At 42.2% G+C, this 10999-nt stretch overlaps 1 protein-coding gene across 5 annotated transcripts in view; it reads left to right on the top strand.

Moving 5' to 3' along the window:
- Positions 1 to 95: 95 nt before the first annotated feature.
- Positions 96 to 10999, top strand: part of Grk4 (G protein-coupled receptor kinase 4) — a 79651-nt gene continuing 68747 nt past the window's right edge. For 2 of the 5 annotated variants that reach the window (XM_038321401.1, XM_038321382.1), the window contains exons 1-3: positions 96 to 758; positions 4685 to 4777; positions 10110 to 10222. In XM_038321401.1, the coding sequence (XP_038177329.1) occupies positions 707 to 758; positions 4685 to 4777; positions 10110 to 10222 (258 nt within the window). In that variant the 5' untranslated portion in view covers positions 96 to 706. Of the gene's footprint in view, positions 759 to 4681; positions 4778 to 10109; positions 10223 to 10999 lie in introns of all 5 variants that reach the window. The other 3 variants (XM_038321390.1, XM_038321372.1, XM_038321409.1) reach the window with 2 other exon arrangements.

Raw genomic sequence — 10999 nt, 5'->3', positions numbered from 1 at the left:
ATTAAAGACTACAACTCCCAGGAGGCAACACTCCAGGACTTCCTAGCGCTGGGCCTTATGGGATCTGTAGTGTCCCGTGAGCAGCTACAGTCTCCTCAGGCGCCGCCCCGAGGGGAGCTCTCGGGTTCCCTTTGGAAGCCGTTAGCCGTGGCCGGGCTGCCGTGCGAGTTATCTGGCGGCCGCGGCGGCGGCGGCTGCTGTAGCCGTCGCCGCCGGAGACGGCTCTCCCGTTAGTGAGCTCCCCTGTGGAGTGGGGCGCGGCGGAGGCTCAGTGCCGCCCCAGGACCCGGCGCTGAGGGGAGAGTTACGCGCCCTGGGCTCGGGCGATGATGCTAGGGGCTCGAACGCCCGCGCGCCGGCGCCGATAGCGGAGGCCCCCCGCCCGGACAACGTAGCTGGAGCCCGTGGCGAGCCTTCCCCGGGCCTGCCTTTGAGCCCACGGCGACGGCGGCGACGGCGGCGGCGGCGGCGACGACGACGACGGCGCCACTGGTGGCAGTGGTGGCGAAGGAAGAAGAAGCGGAGGAAAAAACGGCGGAGGCGGCCCAGCATCCCGAAACCCTGTCCCCCGCAGGACGAGGCATGCGCGGAGCCTGCAACTGTGGCTCTCGGGTCTCCTCCCCGCCAGCCTTCCCCGCCTCCGTTGCCTTCACCCCGAAAAGTTCGACCTCCAACACCGCAGCGCCGGCAGCGCAGACGGCGGGCCATGGAACTCGAGAACATCATGGCCAACACTCTGCTACTGAAGGCTCGTCAAGGTAGGTGCACCCCAGGCGCCTGGTCTCCCCCGAAGGTAGTGTTTCCTAGGAACTCCAGCTCTTCAGGGAATCCTGATCTCGGTGGGACCTCTAAGGGAGTTTTTATCCCACCGGAACCAGTCCTGGCTTCGTGCTACTGCTTGGCAGGTGTCAGCAAGTGATCAATCTGGGTTTAACCTTTATTGTGTTTCTTTGTGTTGTCCTGGCTGCCCTGGAACTCACTCTGTAGACCAGGCTGTCCTCCAGCTCAGAGATTCACCTGCCTCTGCTTCCAGAGTGCTGGAATTAAAGGCGTGAGCCACCACTTCCCAGCATAAACACATCACTACTAAGCCACAACCTTCCCTTTCTTGCTCATCCCCAAGAACACACATTAGTAAAGATCACATATAAAACATTTTACAAACTTAAAAAGTTCCACAACCTTTGAAAATTCAAACACTTAAAAAAATTCAATCTCGGCAGAGTGGTGGTGGTGCACACCTTCAATTCCAGCACTCAGGAGTCAGAGGCGGGCAGATCTTTGTTAATTCAAGGCTAGCCTAGTCTACAGAGCAAGTTCCAGTACAGGCTCCAAAACTACAGAGAAACCCTGTCTCAAAAAACAAACAAACAAAAAAACCCAAACAAACCAGAAAAATTCAGTGTCTTTAAAATATACAGTCTTTTAAAAATCCTAAGCCTTTTAAAACATAACATCTCTTAATTGTGGGCTTGCATAATATTAAAAAATAACCTAAAATACTTTCTTACTTCAAGAGGGAAGAACAGGGCACAGTCACAATAAACGCAAAACCAAACTCAAACTGTGTGTAAATAACTCAATGTCTTACGTCTGGGATCCATTCATGATTTTCTGGGTTCCTCCAAAACCAGTACCACCTAAGTGACTCTTACACTATCAAGTTAGGCCGCAGCATGAGGTCCAACTCTGGCCACTTCTGGAACACAGCTTCTGTGTGCAGACCCTGAGGAAACACTTCCCAGAAGCCTTCACCTCAGTGATGCTGGTCTCTTCTCAATCACAGCTGAGTCTTCAGCCCCAGCTGACAGCAACCATTGTCCCAACAATGCAGAGGCTTTACATTAGTGGTTCTGGTTTCTTGCTTACATCAGTTCTTCATCTCTAGCTGACATGACATCACAGATTCTTTGCAGAAATGGTCTGGTAGAGTCGTTTTTAGAGGTTTCCCTCTAAAACTTCACAAGCCAGGCCTCTATTGTCTGCACTGCTCTCAACGTTTTTATTTTCCAAGGTCTTACAGAACAGCTCATTGAACTCTTAACAACTCAATGACTTTTCTAGCCCAAAGTTCCAAAGTTCCTTCTACAATTCTCCCCAAAACAACATAGTCAGGTCTGTCACAGCAATACCACACTATCCTGGCATCAGCATCTATTTTAGTTAGGTAAAACTAAATACCATATGCTGTGGTAAAACACCATGACTGTGACTGGTGGTTTGAATAGGTATGGCCCCCATAGATGGGTATGTTTGAATGCTTGGTCCATAGGGAGAGGCATTGTTAGGAGGTGTGGCCTAGTTGGAGTAGGTGAAACCTTGTTGAAGGAAGTGTGTCACTGTGGAGGTGGGCTTTGAGGTCTTATATATGCTCAAGCTACACTCAGTGTGGCACACAGTCTCCTGCTGCTTGCGGATCAAGATGATGTAGAACTCTCAAGTCCTACTCCAGAACCATGTCTGCCTGCATGCTGCCTTGCCTTGTCATGATAATAACAGACTAAACCTTTGAAAGTAAGCCAGCCACAATTAAATGCTTTTTCTTTATATAGAATTGCCATGGTCATGGTGTCTCGTAACAGCAATAGAAACCCTAACTAAGACAGTGACTAAAGCTACTTGGGGAGGAAAGGGTTTATTTCAGCTTATACTTTTAGGTAATAATCCAACACTGAAGGAAATCAGAACTTGGAAGAGGAGCTAATGCAGAGGCCGTGGAGGGGTGCTGCTTACTGTCTTATTCACATTGGCTTCCTCAATCTGCCTTCTTGTAGAACCCAGGACCATCCATCCCAGGGGTGGCCCCATCCATAATGGGCCGGGCTCTCTCCCATCAATTGCTAATTAAAAATTGCCCTATAGGGCTGGAGAGATGGATCAGAGGTTAAGAGCATTGCCTGCTCTTCCAAAGGTCCTGAGTTCAATTCCCAGCAACCACGTGGTGGCTCACAACCATCTATAATGGGGTCTGGTGCCCTCTTCTGGCCTGCAGGCATACACACAGACAGAATGTTGTATACATAATAAATAAATAAATAAATAAGTAAATATTTTTTTAAAAATTGCCCTATAGGCTTGCCTACAGTTTGATCTTATGGAGGCATTTTCTTAATGAGAAGTCCCTCCTCTCATAGACTACAGTTTGTGTCAAGTTGACATAAAATTAGCCATCACAGACCTTATCCCCAGTCTTCTAGAGGCTCTTGCCCCATGTTCTCTTCTAGTGTGTCTGCATGTGATCCTTGCAGGGAGGTCTCCTTCAATGCTTACTAGTCACAGCACCTTTTCAATTTTATTTCATATTGTTGACTATTTTTTTCTGTTTTTGTTTATTCGTTTGTCGAGACAAGGTTTCTCTGTAGCTTTTGGAGCCTGTACTAGCTCACGTAGACTAGGCTGGCCTTGAACTCACAGAGATCCACCTTCCTCTGCCTCTTAAGTGCTGGGATTAAAGGCGTATGCCACTACCGCCCAGCTTAAATTTTTTTTAATCACTTACTGTGTGGTTTATTAATCTTTTCTCCCTTAGGATATAGAGGAGGGGGCTTGAAAGATGGCTCTGTGGTTAAGAACATTTATTTCTTTTGCAGAAAACCTAGATTTGGTTCCTAGCATCTACATGGTGACTTATAACCTATAATTCCAGTTCCAGAGGATCTGACATCCACTTCTGACCTCTATTGATGCTAGGCATGCACATGGTACACATGTATAAATTCAAGCAAAATACTGGCACATATAAAATAAAGCCAAAAAATTTTTAAAACAGTATACAGGAGGGACTTTGTTTTTGTTGATGGGGATGGAACACAGGCCTCCTTGCATGTATGCTATCTTATCACTGAATTCTACTTCCACTCCAGACTGTGTACTTTTTTTTCTTAGAGAGATTAAAAAAATATTGTATGTCTCTGTCTGTCTCTACCTCCCCCATCTACTTTTCCCCCGTGTCTCTGTGTGTGCATGCATAGTGTCTGTAGAGGCCAGAAGAGAATATTGGATCTTCTAGATTTGAAGTTAGAGACAGTTGTGATTACCAAATGTGGGTGCTGGAAGTAAAACTCAGGTCTTCGACAAAAGAAGTCTGCATTTTTAACTATGGAAGCCTTTCTCCCGCCATTATTTGTTTGTTGTTTGCTTTTTTAATTGACCATTGCATTTCCAGTGCTTTTAAGGTGTTTGACACATGGTAGGTACTTAGTAAATACTTGTTTAAAAATAAATATAAATATCTGCTGAAACAGTGTTTTTAAGTAGCACTGTACAGTGTGTCATGTTGGATCTAGTTTTAAAATTTTGAAAATGGAAAGTGAGATTTTATACTTAAGCTGGTATCTAGTTAAGACAAATTATTATAAACTTTATTCATCTTCTGTATCTACTCAAATAGTAAGTTATATTAAAGACAATAGTTTGTATAATACGATATTTTAAACCATGAAAAAAATCTTGTCTATTATGAAGATCATATCTATTAATGATATTTTAATAAAGAAACAAACAAAAATGAATTTTGGGGGGGACTACATTTGATAATATAGCTGCGTAACCCCAGCATGAAGGAAGTTAATGCAGAAGGACCCAGAATTCAAGGGCTATCTGGATTTCATAACAAGACCCTGTCTGAAAAATAAAAACAAAACACAATTTGAAATCTAAATCCTTATTTTTTTAAATTTAGCAGGACTTAGCAAAAAGAGTGGTCGTAGTAAAAAATGGAGAGAGATCCTGAAGCTGCCCCCAGTTAGCCTGTGTTTTGACCTAAGATGCTCCATCGGTGAGTAAGTAGTGCCATCTTATGTCTGTAGGGTATCTGACATTACAGCATTACTTAGATGTTACTAATTCTTCAGTTTTCTATTTGCTTAAAATTTTTTCTGATAAATTTTCCTTATAACTTCAGTTAGTCTTTTGTGTGTAGGAGAGACTTTGTTTTCTAGATTGCAGTCATGAAAGTTGATAGCTGACTTTTTTATTAATAAAATATATATAATATATATAATATAATATATATTGAGGCTACAGAGTTAGCTCAGTGGTTAAGAGCACTTGCTGCTCTTGCAGAGGGCCCCGGTTTGGTTCTCAGCATCCATATGACTGCTCACAATTATCTGCGGCTTCAGATTGAGATACCGTCTTCTGGCCTTCTCAGGCCCTCTGCATATATGTACAGACATATGTGCAGGTAAAGCACCCATACACCTAAATTAAAGACAAATTAATCTATTTTTTTTTAAAGCTTGTCTATGTTGGGGCTGGAGAGATGGCTCAGTGGTTAAGAGTATTGCCTGCTCTTCCAAAGGTCCTGAGTTCAATTCCCAGCAACCACATCGTGGCTCACAACCATCTGTAATGAGGTCTGGTGCCCTCTTCTGGCCTTCAGGCATACACACAGACAGAATATTATATACATAAAAAAAAGCTTGTCTATTTTGGCTTTCTGCATATGAATGCAGTGCCTGTGGTAGCCAAAAGAAGGTGTTAGATCTCCCGGAGCTAAAGATTGATTGGATCCAATTCCATGCTGATGCAAGTAGAGACATCATGAACACAGCTAAGTCCCATTTCTGTGCCTTTTGTTTGTTTGTTTGTTTTGTTTATCTTCTTGGGACTTGAAGGCCAGAGATCTAAGGCTACTCATTTTCAAATGATGGAGGAGGCTCATCTGTCTATGTTTTACTTTCATTGGTTAATTAAAAAAAAAACTGCCTTGGCCCTTTAATAGGACAAAAAAAATAGGTAGGAGGAGTAGACAAAACAAAATTATTAAAAAAAAAAAAAAAAAAGCAGAGTCAGGCAGACGCCTCAGGCAGTCACCATGACTCTCCTCTCCGAGACAGACACAAGTTAAGATCTTTCCCAGTAAGCCACCACCTCGTGGTGCTACACAGATTACTAAATATGGGTTAAAACAAAATATAAAAATTAGCCAATAAGAGGCTAAAACTAATGGGCCAAACAATGTTTAAATAAATACAATTTGTGTGTTGTTATTTTGGATGTAAAGCTAGCTGTGCGGGAGCCGGACAAAACACAGCCCCCTGCTCCTACTTTCAAAGGATTCCTGGCCTGGCTTCTGATACTGCTGTCCAAATAATTCAAGAGGAGACGGTGGCAGTCTCTGCCTTCTTACTATCCTGGGTAGGGTCTAGCATGTGTTAGGTTACTGAAAGAGAATGTGTTAAAGGAAGCATGTGTTAATTGCTAGGGGGAGCACATGGTATCCTCCTTAGGGAAATGTGAAATATGAAATGGTGAAGGTGCTCTGACCTCAGAATACAATCTCCATGAGGTAGAGACAGTACCCTCCAAATACTTGAAGGGCATTTAGGTTAAAGAGAAGCCTTTCTCATTGTTGACCAACTGAGGAGGGAAACTGGAGTGAGAACTCCTGTTTTCTCCACAGCAGAGGGACTCTGACCTTAGGTCTTTTCTGAAGTGACCAAGAAACAACCACAACAGGAGCAGACTCAGCCAAAACTCAGGCTGAGCTACAATTGTCCGAAGAATGGTTCTAAAGATTATTATGTCCTCTTTTTTAATACCAACTACAGACAGTATCAAGAAAGGAGTGTAAAGAGGAAGCAGTAACCTGCATCTCAGCAATAAACTTCCTGTTAGAGAGTACCTACCAATTCCTCTCGGCTTAGACATTCCAGGTTATTTTTGAGTTCTCCTGTAGGTAGAGACAGAATATCCCTCTTTGAACTGACTTTCTAATCTTGGAAAATTAAATCACTGGTCATTGGTGACTTGTAGATGTGCACAATTCAATGCTTTATTTATTTAGACATATTTTTGAGACATACATTTATGTAGGTCAGGCTGAAATTGAACTTATTACATAGACAAGGTTGACCTTGAACTTTTGATATTGCTTTCCTCTCCCCCCCCCCCCCAAGTGCTAAGATTATGGGCATGTACCACCATAATGGTATATATGATGCTAGGGATGGAACCTAAGGGTATTGTGCATGTTATATAAAAAAAAGTACTCTGCCTACTGAACTCAATCCCTAGCTCCCTTGCCTAGACATTTCCATATTTAAACTCAATGATTTCAAACGAATGGCTTAGACTCCCAGAATTACTTGCTATTAATAACTCTGTAATGGAGCGATTTGTTATGGTTTGCTCATTTACTATAATTCTTCAGCTTTAGAGTTACTTTTGGGACACCAGCTGTTTATCCATTTCAAGTTGAGAGCCACTGTCTTAGTTAGCCATTGTGAAAATACTGTGGCCCAAAGCAACTTGAGCAGGAAAGGGTTTATTTACGTTTACAACTCTTAGGTCATACTCCATCACCAAGAGAGGTTAGGGCAGGAATCTGGAAGTAAAAACTGAAGCAAAGGCCATGGAGGAAAGCTGTTTACTGGCTTGCTTCCTATGGCTTGCTCAGTTTGCTTTCATATATACCCCAGGACCACCTAAACAGGTAGAACCACCCACAATGGGCTCACCCATATCAATCATTAATCAAGAAAATGGCCTACAAACTTACCTATGGGCCAATTTTATGTAGATATTTTTCAATTAAGATTCTCTCTTCTGGGATTGGAAAGATGGCACAGTAGTAATGAATGCTGGTTGCTTTTACAGAGGATCTGGTTTCAATTCCTAGTACCCACACTGTGGCTTACAAACATCTGTAAGTCCAGTTTCAAGGGATTCAGTGCCCTCTTCTGACTTTCAAATGTTCATACGCATAAAATAAATTTAAAGAAGAATTTCTCTCTTCCTAGATATGTCTAGGAAGATTTGTGTTGACAATAAATAACCAGCATAGCCACTGCTAGGAGAACAACTGGCCTCCTTCCCTCCTGTCATCCTCCCATTCCCCTCCAGTCTCCCTCCTCTCTCCTTCCCTCCATTCCATTCCCCTTTTCTTCCCCCACCCCCTTTTATTGTTTTTAATTAGAATAGAAAATAAAGGGCCTATGCAGTAGTATCCATATTTAATCCCAGCATTCTGGAGATAGAGGCAAAAGCAGGTGGATCTCTGTGGGTTTTTAAGCCAGCATGGTTTACATAGGGAAGTTGTAGGCTAGCCAGGACTACATAATGAGATCCTGTCTCATAACATACCAAACAAAAACAAAACAAAGTAATGGGTTTCACTGTTACATTTTAATCCATATATATCATTAGACTTTGTTCTAATTTGCCTTCCCCTGCTGCTGAACATGGCTTTCTTGCTGAAGATTTACTTGTTCTAAATAATGCTTTTGTTTTAGAATTTTTTGGGGGGTGGGGTAGGGTTTGACACAGGGTTTTTCTGGGTAGCCCTGGCTGTCCTAGAACTCACTCTGTAGACCATGTTGGCTTCAGATTCATAGGGATTGCCTGACTCTGTCTCTGGGATTAAAGGCGTGCATTGCTACTATCTGGCTGAGCTATTTGGAACCTTGTTTTATATTCTTTTTGACACAATGCTGGAACATTAGGGTTTTATTCTCAGAACAGTAAGGTAAGGAGAGGCAAGGGATACAATATTTTCTATGGAAAAGAAAAAATAAGCAAATAACTATAAAAGGGAAAGTTAAAAATCATTGAGCATAAAAAAGCAAACAAATAAATAAACATAATTTAAATTTTGTTTGCAAGTATAAAAAGTATGAGGATGGAGAGAGGTTTTAAACTGCTTAGTTTAAAAACTAATTCTGATTTAGTACTTTGCTGCATATGCAGTTTGTTCTAGATACCTAGAGTGGGTGAAGTAAGTAGAAAGTTCCCTTTATGCTCCTGTCTTCCTTGTGGATGGCTATCCCTTAAGGCTTATCTGTCTCCTATATATTTTATTTTTGCGAAGAACAATCTATTTCAAGTAAAACTTTGCAAATCCTTACAAATATTAGTTGTTTTTGGATGTACCTTAGTGTTGGTTTGATGGAGGAGGGTCATCTGTCTATGTGTTACTTTCATTGGTTAATAAAGAAACTGCCTTGGCCCTTTCATAGCACAGAAAATTAGGTAGGCAGAGTAGACAGAACAGAATTGTGGGAGAAAGAAAGCAGAGTGAGGCAGCCACCATAGCTCTCCTCTCTGAGATGGATGCAGGTTAAGATCTTTCCAGGTAAGCCACCACCTCGTGGTGCTACACATATTACTAAATATGGGTGAAAGCAAGATGTGAGAGTTAGCCAATAAGAGGCTGAAACTAATGGGCCAGGCAGCGTTTAAATGAATACAGTTTCTGTGATTATTTCGGGTGTAAAGCTAGCCATGCTGGAGCTGGGTGCGAACTCAGCCCGCCACTCCTTTTACATTGGTTGGTTGGGTGATTTTGTTTTTTGAGACAGAATTTTAGCATGTAACTCAGGCTGGCCTTGAATGTATAGTCCTTTTATCCCAGCCTCCAGAATGCCAGGATTATAAGCATATGCTACCACAATCAGTTCTGCCTATTTTGTTTTTATTTTTATTTATTCCTTTTTTATATTTGTGTGTGCATGTGTCTGTACATGTTTGTGTATGCGCACGTGTAGTTTAGACAATAGCATTAGGTGTCTTCCTTGATCATTCTCCACCTTAGTTTTTGAGACAGAGTAGCTCACTGAACTTGGAGCTTGGTAATTCTTCTAGACTGTCTGGCCAGTGAGCCCCTGGAATCTGCCAGTCTTCACCTCTTCAGCCCTGGGATTACAGGAACACACCACCATGCCCAGTTTCTTATGTGGGTGCTTCATATATGAGCTCGGGTTCTCATGCTTGTGTAGGAAGCACTTTACCAACTCAGACATCTCCCAGCTTCTACTTGTGTCTTTTAGATGTATGATCACTCAATTTAGTAAAAAGAACAAGTCATCTAGAAATAATAATAGAAGTAACTTTTTCTTTTTTTTTTCTTTTTTGGTTTTTCGAGACAGGGTTTCTCTGCAGCTTTAGACCCTGTCCTGGAACTAGCTCTTGTAGACCAGGCTGGCCTCGAACCCACAGAGATCCAACTGCCTCTGCCTCCTGAGTGCTGGGATTAAAGGTGTGCGCCGCCACCACCCGGCTAGAAGTAACAGTTTTGACTTTTAGTATATTAAGTGAAAACAGAAAGTAGATTCAGAATAGAACTAAGTAGGTAGTAACTACTATGCTTGTTTCTCCCCTTTACCCAGAAAAGGATTTTAGCAGCCTTTGTGACAAGCAGCCAATAGGAAGACTTCTTTTCAGACAATTCTGTGATACAAAACCAACTCTAAAGAGATGCATTGAATTCTTGGATGCAGTGGTGAGTGATTCATCTCAGGGTTGCATGTTTGCTTTTGTACTTTTAGATATTAAAAACTGAACTTTAGGTATTAAAAACTAGAATTGGTAGTTGCCTTGATGTCATATTTCTCTCCTCTCCTTCCCTCTTTTTGAGATAGGGTCTCACTTTGAAACCCAAGCTGGTCTGGACCTCACTTTGTAGATCAGGGCTCTTAAAATGTATCTTGGCCTGGCCTTGAACTTGTAGCGGTCCTGCCTCCAACTCCTGATTGCTGAGGTTATGGTTCTTAATGAGTACTTTCTGCATATGAAAAAAACATCAAGAGATGAACGCTGCTCTTCATCTTGCTTTCTCCTTTAAAAAACTATTTTATGTCTGAGAACCTGCATGTTTGTGTGGATGTGTGCCATATGTATGTCTGGCCCCCTTGGTGGCCAGAAGATGGTATTGGATTCTTTGGAACTGGAGTTACAGGTTATTGTGAGCCACTATGCAGTTTCTGAGAACTGAATCTGAGTCCTCATCAAGAGCAGTAAGTATACTTAACTGCTAACCATCTCGTTAACTCTGTTTTCTCCTTTTTTATAAGCGTATGGACCAGTACACTGTCCACATAGGGTACATCTTTCCTACTCAGTTTAATCTTTTCCAGAAACACCTTCATGGAAGGTGTAGGGATATGTTACCATGGTGGGTCTACGTCCAGTCAAATTGACAATGAAGATAGGAAGATTAACACACCAACTTTCACTCAACTTTTTTTTTCCTCTCCGAGACAAGTTTCTCTGTGTAGTA

Source organism: Arvicola amphibius, chromosome 1 (genome assembly GCF_903992535.2).
Source record: "Arvicola amphibius chromosome 1, mArvAmp1.2, whole genome shotgun sequence".
NCBI classification, from domain to species: domain Eukaryota; kingdom Metazoa; phylum Chordata; class Mammalia; order Rodentia; family Cricetidae; genus Arvicola; species Arvicola amphibius.
Note: the sequence above shows the minus strand (reverse complement) of the source record. Positions and strands in the feature narration are given on the sequence as shown.